Source organism: Lampris incognitus, chromosome 3 (genome assembly GCF_029633865.1).
Source record: "Lampris incognitus isolate fLamInc1 chromosome 3, fLamInc1.hap2, whole genome shotgun sequence".
Taxonomy (NCBI): domain Eukaryota; kingdom Metazoa; phylum Chordata; class Actinopteri; order Lampriformes; family Lampridae; genus Lampris; species Lampris incognitus.
In genome coordinates, this window is record NC_079213.1 from 24,360,805 (window position 1) to 24,384,165 (window position 23,361).

The 23,361-nt window shown below is 46.5% G+C and overlaps 2 protein-coding genes across 2 annotated transcripts; both read left to right on the forward strand.

Annotated features, from left to right (window-relative positions):
- The first annotated feature begins 323 nt into the window (after positions 1-323).
- slco1e1 (solute carrier organic anion transporter family, member 1E1) lies at positions 324-11,543 on the forward strand. The gene is made up of 14 exons (XM_056275875.1): positions 324-474; positions 952-1,093; positions 1,219-1,351; positions 1,433-1,560; positions 3,297-3,443; positions 4,038-4,136; positions 5,249-5,482; positions 6,363-6,527; positions 8,030-8,225; positions 8,324-8,489; positions 8,590-8,774; positions 9,078-9,142; positions 9,488-9,605; positions 10,464-11,543. Exons 1-14 carry the CDS (start codon positions 373-375, stop codon positions 11,038-11,040), a joined length of 2,457 nt encoding a protein of 818 aa, XP_056131850.1. The 5' UTR covers positions 324-372; the 3' UTR covers positions 11,041-11,543.
- A 5,095-nt stretch (positions 11,544-16,638) lies between these two features.
- Positions 16,639-18,666, forward strand: LOC130110799 (islet amyloid polypeptide). Its single transcript, XM_056277980.1, has 3 exons — positions 16,639-16,718; positions 17,209-17,349; positions 18,492-18,666. Exons 1-3 carry the CDS (start codon positions 16,639-16,641, stop codon positions 18,664-18,666), a joined length of 396 nt encoding a protein of 131 aa, XP_056133955.1.
- Positions 18,667-23,361: the final 4,695 nt, after the last annotated feature.

A 23,361-nucleotide genomic window follows, 5' to 3' on the forward strand; every position in this document is an offset into this window, starting at 1 on the left:
TGAACAGAGCTTTGTTTGTGGTGATGTTCTTCAGTGGGTGCCGCTGACTGTCATTTTGTCCTGTAGTAATAACAAAATGTTGGCACGAGAAAAGACGTCATTTTCAAACGCAACAATCTGGTATCACTGTCAGAGGTCCATGAGATTATACCTAACTTCTCCCCACTGTCTTTGTTTTTTGTCTTCTGGCAGCGTCTCTGGCCTAGACAGACAGACAGACCGACCTATAGACAGACAGACCTACAGATAGACAGACAGACAGACCTACAGAGACAGACGGACAGACGGACCTACAGACAGACAGGCCCACAGACAGACAGACCTACAGACAAAGACAGACAGACCTACAGACAGACAGACAGACAGTGCAGGATGGAGGACTCGGCAGACGACAGTGGAAAGCTGACCAGCCAACAGGCTCTATGTCCCCCCGACCAGACGACCTGCAAACGGCCCTCCAGCTCCACCCTCAAGGTGCTTAGTCAAGTTAAGTTCAACAGAAAACAAAGAACTCAACTCAGAAAGGAAGTGCAACGTCATTCAAGAGGGAAAAAAAAGATCTGTCCTAAAAGAAACACCTCAAGCTCTTCTCTTTCTTGGTATTTCTTTCCAGCCCAGTTCATCTAGCACTGAATTTCCTTCAGGCCACAATGACCAACCATGAGCCATAGAGATTAGGATGACTTTCACCGCTCATCTCTGAAAATGAGAACGCTTTATCCTCTCATAAGACACTTGTTTGAGTATAAGAAGCTTAAGTCGTTTTAACGAAATTGATACTCCTTGCTAAATTTCAATGTCTAGCCGCTGTTTATTCAACCAAAGAGTAGTCCCCCCCCCATATTTCCCAACGGAAGACATCTACTGTTGAAAGGAGTCTGTGCAGGATTGTACACCGATCACATATGTGTCAGTGTGTGTTTAATAATAAGTTCTCCGTGTTTTTCCTAGTTGTTCATAGTGGCGCTGTCCTTCGCCTATTTCTCCAAGGCCCTGGCAGGGACGTACATGAAGAGCTCTATCACACAGATCGAGAGACGCTTTGACCTCTCCAGCTCACTCATTGGACTCATAGACGGCGGCTTTGAGATGGGTAACTAACTGCTGATCTGGCTCCTTTCTGGCCGTTGGATGTGTTCCGTGTCATTAAACCCCGGCAGATGGTGTTATTTCATCTCTTTTAATTAATCCATTTTCCCTCTTGCCCCCTGGTGGTAGGGAATCTGTTGTTCCTCGCTGTGGTCAGCCATTTTGGGGCCAAACTCCACCGGCCCAGACTCATTGGTTTGGGCTGCTTCCTCATGGCTGTTGGGGCCCTTCTAACTGGCCTGCCCCACTTCTTCATGGGACGGTAAACAACGTCGACAAATACGAGCTGCCATACAGATAGTTGCAACAAAAAAAATGGAGTAATTCATTTTGTATTTTGCAGGTACAAGTTTGATACAGTTATCTCGGGTTTCCAGAATGAGAGTGTGAGTATAGCTGCATGTGTTGACCCTTTGAAGCAGCCAGATGTGGTAGAAATCCATGTGGAGCCTTCTGCAGAAGACAACGCAGGTAAGATACAGGAATATCACACACACAAAAACACACACAAACACACACACAGAAGTTTCTGCTTCCAGTGTGGGGAGGCGGCGGTGCCAATTCATGTTTGCCGCAGCCTCACCCAGTACCGGTGTGGAAAGACGGTGGCGCGAATTCACGTTTCCGGCAGCCTCACCCAGTACCATCCATGAAGTGTCTTTGTCCACATCTGCATCCAAAGTTTGTCTTAATTTGATGGCTGGGAGAGCTGCAACTGGATTGGCTGAGAGAGCTTGGCCTGGTGCGTCTGTAGGCCAAGGGACCACGGCCCTGCCTGGAGCTGTGCCCAAAGAGGTAACACCGAGGGCGGTCTGACAAGACACAGAAGCAGGGCAGGCTAAGCTAACTGCTAGTCCATGCAGACCGGCAGTTCTGCTAACACCTAGGGCAGTCTGGCGGCGGCCATGCCTAGCCTTGACTGTGTTTTTAGCGTCATTGTGTGGAGTGCAGGGAGGTGTGTCGAAGGTGTCTGGCTGGGAGAGCTAGCATTGGATTGGCTGAGGAAGCCTGGTCTGCTGCATCCTGTGGGCCCAAGGACCAAGGCCCTGACCAGCGCTGCATCCGAAGAGGAAAGGCCGAGGACAGTCTGACAGGACGCAGAAGCGGGGCAGGCTAAGCTAACTGCTAGCCCATGCAGACCGGCAGTTCTGACAGTCATCCTGGTTGGCGTTCGTTCTCCTGGACACTGATTTTTTTAGTTTAGATATATTTGTTAGTTTGGAAAAATGTGTTCTTGTAGTTCTTGGATATGTGTTTGTATTTTTTGTCTTTGTGTTGCACTGCTGTGGGCTGGGAGAAACGATGTTTCGTTTCATTTCATGTGCGCAGGTGCATGAAGTGGATTGATAAAGTGTTTCTGATTCTGAAAATGACCTCCTTCAATTGATTTAGACAGACTGTCCAGCATTGATTATTGCAGTTCATGCAGTGCATGTAGATTAATTCACACAATGATAAATTACTCACTACTTATAATGACTAGACTGACAAGGGCACCACCTGGAGTGTAAAGGTGTTTTCTAAATAAAGCCTTTTCTTAGCTTATTCAGCCAATAGAGTGTAACATGAAAGGAATGCACAGTACGCCTCCATTCATTACAATAGGGTGACACAGATACAAAATGGGCTATTGAATTTGGGTAAGCAGTCACTGACATTGGACGATGGGGAGTGAATTTTAATAAGGAAGAAAAACAATAAATGAAATAGTTTCATGGTTCAGAGTGAAGCACTGAAACTGTCAGAGTAGGGGTGGTGCCGCACTTTCTGCATTATTTCTGAGAAAGCAAACCGTGATTGCAGTATTTAATGGAAATGCATTCATTGTTATCGGTTTGTGCATTGGGGCATTGTGGCTCCCTGTAGTTTATTGAAGAGCGAGCCTTGTTTCAGTCCTGGCTCGGATCTAATGGGATTCGCATTTAAAATTTTGTCTTGAAATCTGTGATTGTGTTTCTATGAGGGGGAAAAAAAAAAAACTTTGTCAGCAACCTTGTTCCTGTTGCTAAGCTGCATTTCACGGCATCACATACACCAAAACTGGTATAAATCATATTTAACATAGGGTCTTTCCAAGGGATAAAACAAAGTAGGTCTAATTATTTTTTTTTCTTTTGTATTATTGGTTGTGCCTCTTATGGTCATCACCAAATTGAGTTTTATTGGCCCTTACTTAATCGCACCATGTACACGTGTCATTTGCACAGCCTGTGTGAGAGACTCCAGCTCCCACATGTGGGTCTATGTGTTCCTGGGGAACGCTCTGCGGGGGATCGGAGAGACTCCTGTTACACCGCTTGGCATCTCTTACATCGATGACTTCGCCAAAGCCGAAAACTCCCCCTTCTATATCGGTATGTTAAAGGCTGCTGTTTGACAAACCACCGTGTTGTGGTGTCTGCAGGGTCTGCAAGCAGGGATTCGGCACACACCGGAGAAGCTGGTATGTGTGATGTCGAATCAATACTGCTGTTTAGGGTGTCTGAGTAGCATAGTGGTCTATTCCGTTGCCTACCAACACTGGGATCGCTGGTTCGAATCCCCGTGTTACCTCCGGCTTGGTCAGGCATCCCTGCAGACACAATTGGCTGTGTCTGTGGGTGGGAAGCCGGATGTGGGTATGTGTCCTGGTTGCTGCACTAGCACCTCCTCTGGTCGGTCAGGGCGCCTGTTCGGGGGAACGGGGGGGAATAGCGTGATCCTCCCACGCGCTACGTCCCCCTGGCGAAACTCCTCACTGTCAGGTGAAAAGAAGCGGCTGGCGACTCCACATGTATCGGAGGAGGCATGTGGTAGTCTGCAGCCCTCCCCAAATTGGCAGATGGGGTGGAGCAGCGACTGGGACGTCTCGGATGAGGGGGTAATTGGCTCGATACAATTGGGGAGAAAAAAAAACAACTGCTGTTTAATCCATGTATTTGACTTGGTGTTTGTTGTGTTACTGACAGCTTGTCTGCAGACCATCACTCTGCTGGGCCCCATGGTTGGTTTCCTAATGGGCTCGTACTGTGCCAAGCTGTATGTGGATATTGGATATGTGGATCTGGGTAAGTCCTGAACAACGTTTTGATGGGCACATACACGTGCACATAGATTTCCTGTAGTGTTTGTGTGTTTTTGCTTGGGCATTCATACAGACTGTCGTGACATTGTATCTTAACTTCAATGTGTCGTTGCTTTCGTTCTGTTTTTCTCATTTGTTTCCACCTGTTGCTCTGCTACATCTGTGTCTCTTCTATGATGGTAACATTGTGTCTTTTCCGCTTGTTTGCTTGTTTTTGATCATGGAGTGCAGTAAGTGTTGGTCAGAGATAGAGCTGTGATGACGCTCATTTAAATCAAATTAAAAAATTAGCATATGGTAACGCACTTTACAATTGTTTTATATTGTGTCTATGCAAACTCATGCATATTATGGTTAGAGTTAACTTTCAGCCAGATCAATTATCTCAAATATTAAAGCTGGAAAATCTAATAAAAAAAAGGGGATGTCCGGGTGGTGTGGCGGTCTATTACGTTGCCTACCAACACAAGGATCACTGGTTCGAATCCCCGTGTTACCTCCAGCTTGGCCGGGCATCCCTACAGACACAATTGGCCGTGTCTGCGGGTAGGGAGGCCGTATGTGGGTATGGGTCCTGGTTGCTGCACTAGCGCGTCCTGTTGTCGGTCAGGGTGCATGTTCAGGAGGGAGGGGGAACAGCATGATCCTTCCACACGCTACCTCCTCCTGGCAAAAAGCCTCACTGTCAGGTGAAAAGAAGTGGCTGGTGACTCCACATGTATCGGAGGAGGCATGTGGTAGTCTGCAGCCCTCCCCGGATTGGCAGAGGGGGGGGAGCGGCGACCGGAACGGCTCGGAGAAACGGAGTGATTGGCTGGGTACAATTGGGGAGAAAAAAAGGGGAACCCCCCCCCCGCCAAAAAAAAATGCACTGCAGTTTCAAGTAGTATGTAGAACAGGAATCGCTGAAAGTAATCTTATTAATCTTAATGAAGTGGGCTGTAGTTTTGAAGTGGCATTCAGATTTGGAATAGCTGAAAGCAAAGTGACCTCTTTGAACCCTACCGTGCATTCAGCAGCAGCCTTTCAGCTCCTGCAGACACGCTCGCTGGTTCCAGCAATGAACCAGGGACAACTCATCCTCTTTCCATCCAGACAGTGTGACCATCACTACGAAGGACGCCCGCTGGGTGGGGGCATGGTGGATGGGCTTTCTGGTGTCCTCTGTCATCTTGCTCTTCGCGGGTATTCCTTTCTGGTTCCTGCCCCGCTCGCTGCCCAAGCAAGGGGGCGATATGAGCAGTTCACCCCCTAATCCTGAGACCCTGGATGGGACAGAAGATGCAGTCAACAACAACAATAATGTCAAAATGACTGATATTGCTAAAGGTGTGCACGAACTTTCCAGGGTGGTAATCAAATTTCATAATGATGCATGTGTGTGTGTGTGTGTGTGTGTGTGTGTGTGTGTGTGTGTGTGTGTGTGTGTGTGTGTGTGTGTGTGTTGTGCGCGCGCATTTAATAGTCCAGGTCAGTTCCATCAATTCAACTTAGTACAGAGCTAACAAAGTTGAATTGATCATTGATCACCGATATTGAAATACCGATTGGGAAAATGTTGAATTTAAAATGCAAGAAACTGTGATTTAATTCTCCAAAATCCCCCCCCCCAAAAAATCACGAGTTTTCAGATCAATTTCTTCAGATTTCCTTGCTGATTAATTCGGTGTAAATGTAAGTTGTAACTCTTGTTGGGTTGTTTCAGTCTCAGTTGGACTCCTGTGTGCATGGTCAACCTGAAGTGTAGTATTTTAAGTGGTATTTGATGTCACACACAGTGTTGCATGCCAGTCCCACCAAATCACTGACGTGGAACTTCATCAAATTCTGAGTAGTGACACAAATGCAGAAAATCTGCAACTCAGACACAAGAGACACAAGAGACTAAGTAAATAACAGAAGAAGACTTGAATCAGAGAAAGAAAGAAGGAATAAGACCCAGGAGAAATGACAGGTAGGTACAACTTGAAAGAAAACGTTCGCCACCTGGGAACCTAATGAACACAACCTGGGATGAAAAATTAACTAAGGGGGCCCTCTAGAGGCAACCAGGGAGCATGAACAGGGACTGTTACAGAATAAATCCCAAGTGTGTGTGTGTGTGTGTGTGTGTGTGTGTGTGTGTGTGTGTGTGTGTGTGTGTGTGTGTGTGTGTGTGTGTGTGTGTGTGTGTGTTTGTTTGCGCGCACACACATTGTTCCCCTTTCAGGGTTTCTCCCTTCACTGAAACGCCTGCTGGGGACTCCCACCTACTTCCTGCTCCTTTGTGGGAGCATCCTGAAGTTCAACTCCTTCATCGGCCTGCTCACCTTCAAAGCCAAATACATGGAGCAGCAGTTCGGACAGTCTGCATCCAGAGCCAACTTCCTCATAGGTAAAGGGTACTTTGTAAAAGTGCTTTGTAGTACCTCGTACCCGCTGATTTGCCCCTGGCCCCTGCACCTCTTTCCTTAGCCGTTTTGAAGGCAGTGTGAGAGCCGGGAGAGGGGAATGAATAAAAGCACGGGGTGGGGGAGAGCGAGAACAGGGGAAGGAAAGAGAAAGAAAGGACTCCTGAAGGAGGGAAGCCTGTCTCAATGGGTTCAAACGTACAAAGATCTGAACCTTGTTCCCTCTCCGGCAAGTCATGTCCTAACTGTTGGCCTGTTACCACCTTGAGACAAGCCATGGACTTCTGAAGCCCATCTGGGTCACCAGAGCAGGGATCTGACCCAAAAACACAAGCTTGCCCCACCAACGAGGTGTTAAAGTGCATTAGTAGATGTACCTATACATAATAATGGATGGATTACATTTTTTTTGCGCTTTATCTAGACACCTAAAGTGCTTCACAGAGAAGAAGGGAAACTCACTTCAGCCACCACCAATGTCACCTGGGTGATGCACAGCAGCCATTTTGCACCAGAATGCTCACCACACCTCAGCTTGAGGTGGAGAGGGAAGAATCATTGAGCCAATTACATGGGGGGATGATTAGGTGGCCAGATGGAGAGAGCCAGGTTGAGAATTTTGCCAGGACACCGGGGGACCCCCTACTCTTTGTGATAAGTGCCATGGGATCTTTAATGACCACAGTGAGTCAGGACCTCGGTTTAACGTCTCATTCGAAGGACGGCATCTCCTACAGCACAGTGTCCCCGTCATTGCACCGGGGCATTGGACTTTTGTTGGTTTTTTGTTTTATTTTCTTTTTTTTTTAGGACCAGAGGCAAGACTGCTCCCCACTACTGCCCTACCAACACTGCTGCCCTACTAACACCACTTCCAGCAGCAACTCAGTTTTCCTGGGAGGTCTCCCATCCAAGTACCAGCCAAGCCCACACCTGCTTAGCTTCTGTAATTCAGCAGAACCAGGGTACATGATGGTATGGCTGCTGGCATCAGTCAGTCTTTCTTTAGTTTTTTGGCACTGTTGTGATGCTTTAGAGCTGCAACCTTTCCTCGTGGAGGAAACTGATCCGATATGGCAGGATATGGCGTCTGCTGTTTCAGATGAGTTTAAATTGTTCGTCGACTCAGCCGTATTTGATACATGCTGATACCTCATGCTCCCATCTGTTTGTCAGTGAGGGTGCAAACGGTCAGCAATTAGGTACCGAATATTTTGCTAAATATTCCCGGCAGTCTCTGTGAATCAATTCAACTGAACTTGCTGACGTGTTCATCTCTATTTGCCCTCCCCATTTGAGATTCTTAGCTGACACTCCAGAACAATTCAGAAAAAGTGAGCAGATAAGGTAACCGGAGCGTACATCTAGTAGGATGGCCATGTTACCACTAGGGGACATGTTTGATATCATAGAGCTCAAGCCAGTGACGGATCTTTCCAATCATTCGTCCAGCCTGTCTAGAAATCCCTCTGTGGTTTTGTTCAAGGTGTGCTGAACCTGCCGGTGGTGGCCGTGGGCATCTTTCTGGGAGGGCTGCTGATGAAGAGGTACAAGCTGGGCGTGGTGTCAGGAGCTCAGCTGTCCTTTGGCACCTCCTTCATGGCATATCTCCTCCTCCTGCTGCAGTTTGGCACCAAGTGTGACAATGTCCCCGTAGCGGGCCTCACCGTCTTCTACAACGGGTCAGTGTTTAGACTCTGGTGTGTAGTGACGTCACTACAAATCAATTCGACCAGCTGCTAGAGCGATTAAAGAGATGTCAATAATCGGTGTCCTGCAGGACCGCGAGTGTAACTTACGACGGGGAAACGCTTTTCTCAGAGTGCAACAGTGACTGCTCCTGTTCAGCGGAGGAGTGGGACCCTGTGTGTTCAGACAGCGGCATCACCTACACCTCCCCATGTATGGCTGGCTGTCTCAGCTCCACCGGATACGGCAAGAACACAGTAGGGTCCGCCACACACACACACACACACACACACACACACACACACACAAAAGGGTTAAAAAGTAGCTGCTTCTGCTCTCGTTTTCTTGTCTTTTCAGGTTTTCCACAACTGCAGCTGTTTGTCCTCCTCTTTTCCACAAGGTGGCAGTATGTCAGTGAGGCTGGGCCAGTGCCCCCGCGCCAAGGACTGCAGTCGCAGTTTCACGTCTTACATGGCCATTTCTGTTCTCAGCTCCTTCATCAACTCACTGGGAACCACGCCGGGCTACATGGTTATCATTCGGTCTGTGTGTCCCTCCCAGCTACACCTGTGTGAAAATGCTACTGCCATCACCATGTTGTTGAACTGATTTGTCTCACACACACACACACACACAACATGACTGACACAAAGCCAGGATGAATCAAAATAGATATTAGCCATTCGATAACTTAAATCCATACCCGCTATTACCGACGGTAGTTACAGACAGTAAGTGATGCGCTGCAGGAAACGATTTCTAAGCTAAACACACACAAACGTCAAGTGTGTCGAGTGTGTCTATGTGCACATGTAGATAACCCATGTGTTATCGTGTGTTTACAGATGCATCTCACCGGAGCTCAAATCCCTGGCACTGGGTATACAGACGCTGGTAGTTCGGACCCTAGGTAAGCCTCGCCGTTACTCCCATTACAGAAGACCTATCACAGTTCAGGGTTTAGTTTTTCATCTGAAGGGGGACCTATAATGCAGGCAAGGCAAAGAGTATGGAAAGAAAGTGGAAGGACACTGATCCCAGTAGGAAACAGTGGTCCCCGCTAGCATGAATGACACACAGGTGTGTGTGTGTGTCAGGATCAGATATATCTATCTATCTATATATATACACACACACACATACATATACATATATACACACACACATATATATATCTAGTATGTATATATGTATACATATTACATTTCATGCTGTAGAGTACAGATCAGTATAATATACAATCCTCTGTCTGTAGGGGGGATACCAGCACCCGTATACTTTGGAGCCCTGATTGATTCAACTTGCCTTAAATGGGGGATGAAGAAGTGCGGTGGCAGGGGGGCTTGTCGCATGTATGACTCAGACATGTACAGGTGAGCAATAAATATTCTACTGATAGGTGGTGGTGGCCTACAGCAACTATGGTGGCTTTTTTCTGCGGCCATCCATTTTCCTATTTTTTTTCTGTGTGTGTGTGTGTACTTGTACTTCCATCTTTTGTGAGGACAAAGTTGAGTTTTTAACCATCAGAGTGAGGTCATTCTAGCCAGTCCTCACTTCTTTAAGGGTCTGCTTTAGGGTTAGGACTTAGGTTTAGGGTTAAGGTTAGAAATAGGATTAGGTTAAGGTTACGGTAAGGGTTAAGGTTAGGCATGTAGTTATGATGGTTAAGGTTAGGGTTAAGGGCTAGTCAATGAGGGGTTCTCACAAAGACAGAAGTATAAGAATGTGGGTGTCCGGGTGACGTAGCGGTCTATTCCGTTGCCTACCAACACGGGGATCGCTGGTTTGAATCCCAGTGTTACCTCCGGACACAATTGGCCATGTCTGCGGGTGGGAAGCCGGATGTGGGCACGTGTCCTGGTCGCTGCACTAGTGCATCCTCTGGTCGGTCGGGGCGCCTCCTCAGGGGAGAGGGGGAACTGGGGGGAATAGCGTGATCCTCCCACGCACTACATCCCCCTGGTGAAACTCCTCACTGTCAGGTGAAAAGAAGCAGCTGGTGACTCCACATGTATCGGAGGAGGCATGTGGTAGTCTGCAGCCCTCCCCGGATCAGCAGAGGGGGTGGAGCAGCGACCGGGATGGCTCTGAAAAGTGGGGTAATTGGCCAAGTAAAATTGGAGAGAAAAAGGGGGAAGGGGGGGGGGAAGTACAAGAATGTGTGTGTGTGTGTGTGTGTGTGTGTGTGTGCACTCGCAAATGTATTCATCTTCTTATCCTCTTTGCAGGATTATCTTCCTTGGACTGATCACTTGTCTCAGTGGCTCCTCCTACTTCTTCATCATTGCTGTCATCCTCCTCCTCAGACGGCAGTTGCAAAAGCCAGATGGAGCCAAAGAGACCTGGCAACCGAATGCCCAAAAAGAAATCGAACTTCAGACCCCATTAAAACCCTCTGAAGACAAGCCTACCACACCTAAAGCGGCCAAGCTCCCTCACACTCCCAAAGAAGGGGTCCAGATTGCCGTAGGATGGGAAGAAGAAGAGCGGGCTCCCGACAAGGAGCAGGACGTCCAGGAAAGAGCCCTTCACATGCATAAGGCCACAGAGGAGGAGGAAGAGGAGCCGCCCAGTTTGCAGATGGAGAACACCAGTGACCTCGCTGCAGCTCCTAGTCAAGGAGGAGCAGAGGAGAAGTGGGGGCAGAGGTCAGAGAGGGAGGTGGAAGAGGGAGAAGAAGACAAGGTCTGCGAGCAGGCCAGTGGACAGGTGAACAGAGATGGGCTGGTACCTCAAGGAGTGGACGACAGCACATCAGAGAACTGCCTGTCTCACAGTAAAGAAAGCGACAGCCTGCAAACATAGTGTGTTCAAACAGCCTGCCTTCGCTTTCAGGGCTCAAACCTTGGCCATAATCATAAATTATGCAATGCAAAATCTCCCAAAACGGATGTAATTGTTATTCTCAAAGGACTTTTTTTTTTTTTTGCCAGCCGGGTTGCATGCAGAGTAGCCTCATGTAAACTAGTAGTGTTTTCCACATTTTGTTATAAACACGGCAAGCTGGTATTGACAAGTCAAGCCTGATCATGTTCGTTAGGAGTAATTACTGACTGATCATTCCCACCACGGCATGAGCCGAACTGAGTCAATGTATCTCGGGAGTTGGCTTTAAAAAAGCTGCATGGTGCTCGGGTTGCACTTAATGACCAAACCATTCAAGATCTTAACTCTATGGCATACCTTTGATTGTTTTCTCAAGTGTGTGTGAGACAGCAGACCCTCTCAACCAGAATGCATTGTCTGTTTTACTGTAATAATAAAGAAAACAAAACTTGATGATAATGCACATTACCTGCTTGGTTAAACTAGTGTGCTATTTAATTGCTATGTTATCGACAGCTGTTATCATAAAATATTCATTTCCATCCCTTTACACATCTTTTCCATGCTCAGCTGGCCTGGTGTGTAGATAGCATAGCTACCCATAAAACCCCCAATGTCAAATCTGGTTCCAAGTGTTTTACTGTGACGGAAAACACCGAGTGGCGGTTTAAGTGAGTGAGTGTTTGGAGACGGTGTGATCGGTCCCGTTAGGCTCGGGGTCTGTGAGAGTTATACATGGACCAGAGAGGAAAGTACACACTTGAGCAGTATTTTTCAGACAGAAAAAAAACACCAAAAAACAGAACTGCACGTCGACCACAAAGTCGTTCACGTCCATATCGCTGATGCACAGAGACCTGTCCTTTGTTTTCTCAGCAGGTGTTGATGACGTTGACAGTGTGTGCAATCTACGTATGTCTATGAGTGTGTGTTTGTGTGTGTGTGTGTGTGTGTGTGTGTGTGTGTGTGTGTGTGTGTGTGTGTGTGAGAGACAGAGGAAGAGAGTGATAGAGAGTAAAACAGAGAGTAAGACAGAGAAAGAGTGAGAGAGAAAGACAGCGAGAAAGAACGACAGACAGAGTAAGACAGAGTGACAGTAAGACAGAGAGAGAGAGTGAGAGTAAGGGAGAAAGAGACAGCGAGAGAGCGAAAGACTAAGACAGAAAGACAGTACGACAGAGTGAAAGAGTAAGAGAAAGATAGAAAGAGAGTAAGACAGAGAAAGAATAAGTGAGAAAGTAAAACGGAGTGAGTGAGTAAGACAGAAAGAGAGAGAGAAAGACGGAGAGACTAAGAGAGTGACAGAGTAAGAGAAAGAAAGATGGAAAGAAAGAGAGTGAGACAGAGAAAGACCGTGACAGAGAGACAGAGACTTAAAGCCAGTTATTTAATCAAGTTGTCTCTAAGCTAGATAAGTTGGCACATCCATAGATAATTCTAATCACTTTACACCGAGCCATCTTTTAATTGTTTATGATGAAATCATTATGTAAATATTTTGATCTCAGTGCAGTGATAAGTCTCTTATCTTAATTGGATAAATGCAGCACATATTAACGCACATGTACCAACGAATGCACCGCTCCTTTCTCTCTCCACCTTTTATTAAAAACCCGAGAGCTTTATCTGCTGACTGCTTTTCCGTGTGTGGGTACTGCTCATAGATTCATCCACTGCTCTTTTTCCGTGGCCGATGTAAATAAGACGATGGCAACTGGTCTCTTGAGATGTGGTAAATAAGTCACCACTTATTCAAAGTACAGAAGTGGTGTACGTATATGACTAGTATAACCCATTGTATTGTTTTTTTGAATTTTTTTTTTAACTTATTTGTTATCCGGCGGCGCAGTGGTTAGCGCAGTGGCCTCACAGCGAGAAGGTCCTGGGTTCGAGCCCCAGGGTAGTCCAACCTTGGGGGTCGTCTCGGGTTGTCCTTTGTATGGAGTTTGCATGTTCTCCCCGTGTCTATATGGGTTTCCTTCGGGTGCTCCTGTTTCCTCCCAAAGTCCAAAGACATGTAGGTCAGGTGAATCGGCCGTACTAAATTGCCCCTAGGTGTGAATGTGTTTGTGTGTCCGCCCTGTGATGGACTGGAGGCCTGTCCAGGATGTCTCCCTGCCTGCTGCTCAAAGACTGCTGGGATAGGCTCCAGCATCCCTGCGACCCTGAGTAGGTGCGGTCATAAGCAGTTTGGATAATGGATGGATGGATTTGCTATCCGGTGAAAAGGAGGGCTCATTCAGGCTACTACAGAGCTGGGTGACCACTCCAGATGCATTTAAAGTGAGATCATCCCTCAAATGAAGGGCAGGGGTTTGATCTGCTGTGCAGCCATACCTGTCAAGCTAACTTTGAGCGAGACACTTAATCCCCACTGGGTCCAGGTCAGCAACCTCGCTGATGACCCTGAAGACGAGTTCTCTCCTGGGAGATCAATTAAGTACATCAAATCATACCTTGAAGATTTTAATCTCATTTCTTTCCACTTAGAATTCATCACAATGTGTGTGTTTTGCTGTTAGCAAGAGAAGCTAGGTTTTGGTTTTTTTTTGCACCTCCGTCTGTAACTGTCAGATACTACTTGCTGTTATCAGCTGAGGACTTGCAGGTGGGTTCACTGCAGAGTCAGAATAAAACCAACAGGCCATGTTTAGCTTGTAAATGGAAGATCACCGCAGCAAATTCCTAGAATGAATGTCAAAATGTGAGTGTAGATGTCTGTCCAACAACTGCCATTAGTGTGCCCATGAGCAAGGCACTTCATTCCATGCTGTCCCTATGAAGCATGTTCCTACACATGATATTATTGCGATTCTAAAGGTCATACAATCTTACTTGGGCAAGTTAACAATTATCTGTCAACCAAACAAAGATATTCAGTCCTGGTCATAACTAGATGATCCTACTGCAACTCTGTCACAGGTCGCTTACCAAAATTACTGAGACAAAACAATCTTTCAACAGGGATTTTCATCCTGTGTTATGTTTGCAGAGATACTCTCCAAGTCCCAGTTGTATCCAACCACCTTCTTTTCCCTCGTCTTCCTGACTCTCCTCTCTCTTCATCCAGATCTTCCCCCCTCTTCCTCCTCCTGCTTCTCAAGACCTTCTAAATTAACCCAAGGTATCAGAGCCTCTTCCTGCCTCTTGATGGTGGAAGATGGTGACTCAAATTCACGTTTGCAGTGGCCTCATTCAGTACCGGTGTGGGAAGATGGCGGCGCGAACTTATGTTTGCGGTGGCCTCACCCAGTACTGTCCATGCAGTGTCTTTGTCCATATCTTCATTTGATGGCTGGGAGAGCTTGGTCTGCTGCGTCCTGTGGGCCCAGGGATCACAGCCCTGCCCAGAGCTGTGCCCCAAGAGAAAACACCGAGGGCGGTCTGACAGGACGCGGAAGTAGGGCAGGTTAAGCTAACTGCTAGCCCATGCAGACCGGCAGGTCCAATAACACCAAGGGCGGTCTGGCGGTGGCCTCGCCTAGCATTGACTGTATTTTTGGTGTTGTCGTGTGGAGTGCAGGGAGGTGTGTCAAAGGTGTCTGGCTGGGAGAGCTGGCATTGGATTGGCTGGGGGAGCCTGGTCTGCTGTGCCTGGTGGGCCCAGGGACCACAGCCCTGCCTGGAGCTGTACCCAAGACCACACCGAGAGTGGTCTGGCAGGACACGGAAGAGGAGCAGGCTAAGCTACTGCTAGCCCATGCAGACCGGCAGTTCCAACAGTCATTCTGGCGTTCATTCTCTCGGACAGTGATTTTTTTTTTTTACGTGTTCTTGTAGTTTTTAGATATGTTTTTGTTTTTGTGTTGCACTGCTGTGGGCTCAGGGAAACGACAAATAAATAGTGTTCCTGATGCCTCTTCCACAGAACAGTGAGTCACTTATGATGGACTTTCCCGACAACTCAAAATACTTGTGTAATTATGCCTTGAACATTCAGACTTAATACCAATTCCCAAATCATCCCCATGACATGTCCATTAGGACTGCATCACTCCAAAGATTGTCCAAAGTTGCATTTGAACCCTACACGCGACCCTGAGTTGGATAAGCGGTTTGGATAATGGATGGATTTAGCAGCAACTGCTAGTCTGCCATATTTACCCAGTGACATTGAGGTATTTGTTGGTCTCTGAGGATATAGATATACACAGAAATCATCAGAAAGCATATAGTCTCTAATGTCAAGACACTTCTGGAGTTTCCACAACGTTTGTACAGATATAACAGTTTTTCCTTCTCTTTCTAGCTAAAAGTCATTGCACTAAGGAATGATATACGTATATCATAGCAACTTTAGCAGTCATATTTTCCCTCATGGTCATCTGCATTGGCATTAATGCCTTATGTGACCTTTGCTGCTCTAAATGAAAAAATAGCAAGTGACCACTTCTGTTGTGAGTGACATCAGAAGTTCCTGCAAATGGCTTTTGACTCAACTGAAGCCCACTACAGCAAATTTCCCAAGTTTCCAAACTGACATTGTGTTGTTTCCTTCTCCTTTTAATATCAAATTTTCAACCAATAGTTGGATTTTTATTTGTGGCAAGCTCCACTGAATAATTAGCAACCATAAATGTTTCATGTTCATTTATATTCATGTTCATTATTCATTATTGATGAACCCCCGAGAGAGTCAGAGGGGCTGCACCATGCTGACCTCAAACTTCACAGCTCGTCTCCATGCGAAAAGAAAAGTCTGGATGGCACTTTGACAATGTTCTCTCCCTGGTGTGGGTTTGTGGTGGGTCACCCCCACCACGGATGCTGATGACAATGATGACGAAGGTGATGATGAGGACAGTGACGTAAGTCGGTCTTCGCGTGCGTACAAGAGTGTGTGTGTGTGTGTGTGTGTGTGTGTATACTGAATCGGTTTGCATTTATTTGGGTTTGTGACGGAGTATTAAGTTGCATATGTGTGTGTGTGTGCACTCACGGCATATGAGATCCTCTTAGGTAATCTTTTGTTGAACCCCACCCCCCAAGCCCCTGACCTGCTACACACTGCCACCCCCACTTTCCCCATCCTGTGTACATTAAAACACCGGGCTATATTTGGAGAGAGGGTGATGTCACAAGAGCTTTGATGAGCGGAGAGCCTATAACTGTGCGAGTCGCTGTGTGTGTCGGTCTGAAACACCTGAGACTGTACCAGTGACTCTACTGGAACCACTGGCTCCAACAACTGAGGGTGAGTACCCGGTCTCTTTGGAAGGGTTCCCTTTAAGTACGGACATGCTCGAGGGGGGTCTATGGGGCTTTGCATGTTTGGAAATTGTTTTCATTTGACAGTTGGGTTGTTGTTTTTTTTATCCACCCTCACCCTATCCTTCATTTCCTGTTGTGTTGCTTTGAGGTCATTATAGATTATTGCAATGGTGACATGAAAAGATGCAAGCTAACCTAACAGAATATTAGATTGTATCATACATGCAATCATTAAATTCATTCTTGGCAACGGCTAACCAGTCCATAAGCCCAACATAACTCAAAATGTCGAAATTGCGAAGCTGTTGTCTTAAGGAAAGCCCTGGAATGAAGTCACGTTCATTTTTCCAGAAATTCTTCTGCATTATGTTCCACCTGAGGCTGCCGGTGCTTCCCCTCATGCTGCTTCTACTGCTGCACTATGTTGCCACCTCCCCGAGCTACAGGTGAGAACAACAAGAGCTCTGGGGTTCCCATGCATTGAACTGCTACTGGAAAATGTTGTCAATATTTTTGAAATATGTGTGTTCAAATCTCTTTCATAGTACACGACTGCATATAACTGCAGCAACATGTACAATAATATACAAATAGAACAAAACTCCGGAGCAGAGTTTTGAATGATATGAGAAAAGCTCCTTTTAAGGCGTGAGAGGCACACAGAAATCCTAGTTTCCTCAACGGTTCCTCTGTGAAGAAACTATACAAAACAATATTCTGGACTGTATTAGATGAGGGGAGGAAAAAGTGGGCTGGGTGGCAGCAACGATGTTTGACTCTGGATGTGGCGCCGAAGTGAGCCTAGCACAGAGCACAGTCACAGGGAGCCAAGAGGACACTTCTTGTCATCCCCTGAGAATTCAGCCGTTATTTTGAAGAGTGTATCATCTGCTCACCACTGTCAAATGGTTTGACCCTTTTTCCTCCATGATTCAGGTACTTCAGTCCATCCTCATCCAGTGAACAGGAACGCCTGCCCCCAGAAAGCGAGGGTTGGCTTGTGCCTGAACTTGTTTCAAATCTCTTTCTCAGCTTGATGCGTGTGAGGCCCCACAGAGAACTCACTGATCAACATAGGTAAAAGAAACTGCAAACACCTGAGAGTTGCATTGTGTTGATGGTACTTGTCATTTGCTGAGCTATTCTTTGCATCGTCAACTGTTATAGTGGCTGTCAAATAATTTAATCGGGGCGTCCGGGTAGCGTAGCAGTCTATTCCGTTGCCTAGCAACATGGGGATTGCCGGTTTGAATCCCTTTGTTATCTCTGGCTTGGACGGGTGTCCCTGCAGATACAATTGGCCATGTCTGCTGGTGGGAAGCCGGATGTGGGTATGTGTCCTGGTCGCTGCAGGGGTGCTTGTTTGGGGGGGGGGGGGGTAGCTTGATCCTCCCACTTGCTACGTCCCTCTGGCGAAATTCCTTACTGTCTGGTGAAAAGAAGTGGCTGGCGACTCCACATGTATCAGAGGAGGCATGTGGTAGTCTGTAGCTCTCCCCGGATAGGCAGAGGGGGTGGAGCAGCTACTGGGATGGCTCAGAAGAGTGGGGTAATTGGCCAGAGAAAATTGGGGAGAAAATGTCAGAAACACAGAAAATGTCAGCACCAGGATGTCTGGGTAGCGTAGCGGTCTATTCTATTACCTACCAACATGGGGCTCGTCGGTTCGAATCCCTGTGTTACCTCTGGCTTGGTCGGGCGTCCCTACAGACAAAACTGGCCGTGTCTGTGGGTGGGAAGCCAGATGTGGGTATGTGTCCTGGTCGCTGTACTAGCACCTCCTCTGGCTGGTCGGGGCACCTGTTAAGGGGGGAGGGGAAACTGGGCGGAATAGCGTGATCCTCCTACGCATTACGTCCCACTGGCGAAACTCCTGTCAGGTGAAAAGAAGCGGCTGGTGACTCCACATGTATCGGAGGAGGCATGTGGTAGTCTGCGGCCCTCCCCGGATCGGCAGAGCGGGTGGAGCAGCGACCAGGACAGCTTGGAAGAGTGGGGTAATTAGCCGGATAAAATTGGGGCGAAAAGGGGGGGGGACAAAATTATAATTTAATCGATCTCCTTATTGTGTCCATTCCGATGCCATGATGAAACGCAGCCTCATTCATTGACTGTCTTCATGATGAAACATGGTAGCTATGGTACAGTCTGTTAGTGGATAGTAATTTTCTGTTTGATTGACACATGCTAAGCCACAAATGATCATGCTCTCCTTGCAGTCACCAAATAGAGAAGCGGAAGTGCAACACAGCCACCTGTGTGACCCAAAGACTAGCAGACTTCCTGGTTCGCTCTAGCAACACCGTTGGAACAGTCTACACCCCAACCAATGTAGGGGCTTCTACCTATGGCAAGAGGGACCTGCTACAACCTCCCAGCTACGTCACTCTCTAGTACTGGGAAGGGCAAACACCAACATGTTACAGATCACACACTGCCCAGATGAAGAAGATCAGGCTGTAATTATTAATATTATTGATACTGAATATGAATACTTGTGAGAGTGATTGTGACTATGTTGAAGGTAATGAAAGTGAAAATGTTTACTTACCTTGTAATCTTTAAAAATAAGCTGCCTTTTACTAAAATGGATGATGGGATGGAAGATGTAGTTGCAGACATCCTTTAAATGCTGTTCAACTTTTTTTTCCCTATTTTTTTTTGTGGGTCTGTGTGGCTCTATAAACACTAATCCACAAAAGCATGTCAAAAAAAAAACAAAAAAAAAAAACATGATAATGTTGTAAATACATAATAAAATTGTATTTGAATCCTCTATTCATTGTTTTGATAATAAAATGTTGGAAATATAAACTAAATTTGTTTTATGGCACATTATTACAGGTTAATGTACATGTATGAGGGCTACAATAAGCTATCAGATGTACCATGAAGATAAGACAATCTGATTTTATTGACTTCAAAATAAAAGATAATATCAATAATAATATTAATAACAATAAATAATAATAATAATATAATAATAATAATAATAATAAACAATTTGTCCATTACCCAAGCCGCTTACCCTAATCGGGGTCGCGGGGAGGCTGGGGCAGGCAGAGAGACCCCTTGGACAGGCAGCCAGGCCATCACAGGGCAATATTACAAAAAATAAAAAAGTGGGTTTCCTCCCGGTGCTCTGGTTTCCTCCCACAGTCCAAAGACATGTAGGTCAGGTGAATCAGCCGTGCTAAATTGTCCCTAGGTGTGTGTGTGTGTGTGTGTGTGTCGGCCCAGTGATGGACTGGCGGCCTGTCCAGGGTGTCTCCCCACCTGCCGCCCAATGACTGGATAGGCTGCAGCATCCCGCGATGCCACTTCAGATAAGCGGCTTGGATAATGGATGGACCTCAAAATCAAAATACAATAATAATAAACAAAATGTACTGGTGAAACTTTTAAGCAGCGGGACTTGAATGGCATGATAAAATCTCCATTAAGTTTAGAAATGCAGATAAAAAAAACGCATTTTCACGGAAACTCCCTATTTCTTTCTCGAAAATAATAACGCAATATTCAAAAAAATGTGGCCCGTCACTTTGTTTTTCCAACACACATGCCAGAATACCGTTTTTTTAATGGCTAATGTGATCACAATACAGCGTGACAAAAATAGTTGCTTGGATGATGTCAAATAAGGTGAAGTGTGAAAATCAAGAGGGGAAGAATGACGCCGCACTACATTAACCTGTTTGATTACCTGAGACCCTTTCTCAGACGGGGACATCTATACACACATCCTGGTTAACCCCGTGCATAAAAAGCCTTTTCAGAAACAGAACAAGTGCTGGCTTTAGCTGATGAATCCAAAACCAACGCAGCCATTATCTGCCAAACATCCTACCAGGGAACGAGGACATGTCAAGATCTGTCAATCAATTTGTGTAAAACCACAAACTACAAATGGGTAAATATGGGCATTGTACTTCAGCTAGTGTCATCAGACCTGGTGGTGTGTTGTTTATCTGCTGTTCTAATGACAGATGATGGGTGTTTTGATGAAATTTTTGACCCAATTATGAACCTTTTGCCACATTGATCTCTCCGTAGGCCTGCTTGAGTGATGAGAGCATAAATAGAATAATGGACCCTGATTCTACTTAATGCATATATATATATATATAAACTACCCCTCTCACCACTGCTCATTACCATAACATGAAGCTCGTCTTCAGGCTGTTGCGCGCACCTACAATGTAGTGAGGACTGATATCTGCCATCTTGCCATGGAATCACTGTTACATAAAACTCATATCAGTGATGAGCAGTCAGGGTAGGCACTGCCTGCCTGAGGCTATTAGCAAAAATTAAAATATTCAGTTAATGTTAACATGTATTTTTCGATTTCAGATACCTTACTATAGGTTTGAATGTCGCAGCATTTGGTGCTTTTCATAGCCTAATAAAAATGCCAACATTGCTGTCTTCTGGCCAGGCAGAGGCTGCACAAGCCATTCAGCTTAGCGCTGTATGCTAGTTTTACCTGTGGGAAGCACAGAGCAGATACAACCCTGATCCGCCTTTGTATGTCATATTATCGTGATGATGTGTTTGAACATGTGCAGTCAGTTCCGACATGGATTTTCAACAACGGAAGGGACGGAAAACTGTTTGTACTTTTTAGACTGAATGGTACAAAAGGAAGACTTGGATTTGTGGATGTGCCGCACTGAACAGGCTGTTCGGTTTCCCATGTTTGCCGTTTGGTGGCACCCCCAACAAGGTCTGGACTAATGCAGGACACTGCGAACTGAACTTACCCTGTGCGATAGCCAAGCACGGCTGAGCGTTAGCATCCTTTTCAGGAGTGGTGCAAAGCTATGAACTTGGTTGACAACATGCACAGCAAGCAACCAGTCCGAGACAAAAGACGAAGGCTGTTCTACACCATCCTGGATAACATCAATGTACAAATGGAGGCAAGACAAGAACTTGGGAGAACTTGATTTTCTGGCTTTAGCTGACCACAGCGTCAGTAGAAAGGTATTTTTTCTGCATTAAAATGCATAAAGATCTACAGCCACAACAGGACAGACCATGGATGACTTTAATTTCTGGCTCTCATATCAACTGAGAAAGAGAGACTCATAAAGCTGAAGGCTGAGACAGAGGAGTTTTACAATGTTGTCATCAATATCTTTGTCGAGAAGGATAGGTGCATGGGCTTCATCTTCAAATAAAGTAAGCAAGCCTAAACGTGCTCTCTCTCTCATATACGGCGTGCTTGGATTTATTTTTGATAATGATACGTTGAAATATAACTTAGTATTTGTAGGTACAGTGGATGCTTAGTGTTACAGGTATATTGCACGGGGATAGTTTCTGACACTATGACTGTAAGTGTTCATTAGAGAGACAGCCTGCAGAAAAAAAAAACTTCTTGTGTCTGGTTGTTTCGGCGTACAGTACTAGCACCTGCCAGAGGGGAGGAGTTAGAACAGGTTGTGACCAGGGTGTGATGGGTCTGCAGTGATGTTGCCTGCCCATTTCCTGACTCTGGAGATGTATAAGTCCTGAATGGAGGGCAGGTTGGCACCAATGATTTTCTCGGCAGTCCTGACAGTCTGTTGTAGTCTGTTCCTGTCCTTTTTGGTGGCCGATCCATACAAGACAGTTATGAGTGTTCAGAGAACAGACTGGATTAGAGTAGAAGTGTACAGAGTAGAACTGAATCAGCAGCTCCTGAGGCAGGTTGAAAATCCTGAGCTGGCACAGAAATTAATCCTCTGCTTGGCCTTTTTAATGATTTTGTCTGTGTTGGACACTTACCTTGGGGGTCCTGGGAGGTTGTGGATCCCAGAAACCTGAAGGTTTCCACAGCAGACACAGTGCTGGTGAAGTATGATGGGGGGGGGGCAGTGTTAGGGGCTCCTCCTGAAGTCCACTGTCATCACCACAGTTTTGAGCATGTTCAGCTTCAGGTTGTTATGGCTGCATCAGAGGGCCACCTGTTCAACCTCCCATCTGTATGCAGACTCATCACCATCCCAGATGAGGCCGATGATTGTCATGTCATCTGCTAACTTCAGGAGTTCAACAGACGGATCTCCTGAGATGCAGTCATTGCATAGACGAAGAAGACCAGAGAGGAGAACACACGTCCCTGGGGGGCACCAGTGCTGATTGTCTGGAAGCTGGATGTGATTTTCCCCAGCCTCACCTGCTGCCTCCTTTCTGTCAGGAAGTTTGTTATCCACTGACAGGTGGGGGCGGGCACAGTGAGCTGGGTGAGTTTGGTGTGGAGGACATCTGGGATGATGGTGTTGAATGCTGAGCTGAAGTCCACAAACAGGATCCTTGTGTACATCCCTGGGGAGTTGAGTTGTTGCAGGATGTAGTGCAGTCCCATGTTGACCGCCTCATCCACTGACCTGTTTGCCCAGTAGGCAAACTGCAGGGGGTCCAGCAGGGGGCCTGTAATGTCCTTCAGGTGGAACAACACCAGTCTCTTGAAGGACTTCATGACCACTGATGTCAGGGTGATGGGCCTGTAATCATTCAGTCCAGTGACGGAAGCTTTCTTGGGGACCGGGATGATAGTGGCACTTTTGAAGCAGAGGGGATTTCACACAGAGTGATCTGTTGAAGATCCGTGTGAAGATGGGGGCCAGCTGGTCTGCACAGACTTTCAGGCAGGAGGGAGACACACCATCCAGGCCTGGTGCTTTCCTGATCTTCTGTTTCTGGAAGAGCTGACAGACATCCTCTTCACAGACTGTCAGTGCCGGTGGGGAGTCAGGAGGGAGAAGAAGGGGTGATGGCGGGGGGGAGCAGTTGGTTGTGTGATGTCAGAGTTGGAGCGGGTGAGGGGTGTGAAAGAGGGCTGATCAAACCTGCAGTAAAACACTGTCAAATTGTCAGCTATATACGTATGCATACACACTATATGGACAAAAGTATTGGGACACACCTCTTATTCATTGAATTCAGGTGTTTCATTCAGACCCATTGCCACAGGTGTATAAAATCAAGCAGCTAGCCATGCAGGCTGCATTTACAAACATTTGTGAAAGAATGTGTCATTCTGAAGTGCTCAGTGAATTCAAGCGTGGTACTGTCACAGGATGCCACCTTCGCAATAAGTCA

What these genes read in the sequence shown, in the direction of transcription:
- slco1e1 (XM_056275875.1), top strand. Translation starts at nt 373, where the DNA reads ATGGAGGACTCGGCAGACGACAGTGGAAAGCTGACCAGCCAACAGGCT. An exon ending in AAACTCCCCCTTCTATATCG is followed by an intron (nt 3,444 to 4,037) that starts GTATGTTAAAGG and finishes TGTTACTGACAG; the next exon opens with CTTGTCTGCAGACCATCACT. An exon ending in GGCTACATGGTTATCATTCG is followed by an intron (nt 8,775 to 9,077) that starts GTCTGTGTGTCC and finishes GTGTGTTTACAG; the next exon opens with ATGCATCTCACCGGAGCTCA.
- LOC130110799 (XM_056277980.1), top strand. Translation starts at nt 16,639, where the DNA reads ATGTTCCACCTGAGGCTGCCGGTGCTTCCCCTCATGCTGCTTCTACTG. An exon ending in GCCACCTCCCCGAGCTACAG is followed by an intron (nt 16,719 to 17,208) that starts GTGAGAACAACA and finishes TCCATGATTCAG; the next exon opens with GTACTTCAGTCCATCCTCAT. An exon ending in GAACTCACTGATCAACATAG is followed by an intron (nt 17,350 to 18,491) that starts GTAAAAGAAACT and finishes CTCTCCTTGCAG; the next exon opens with TCACCAAATAGAGAAGCGGA.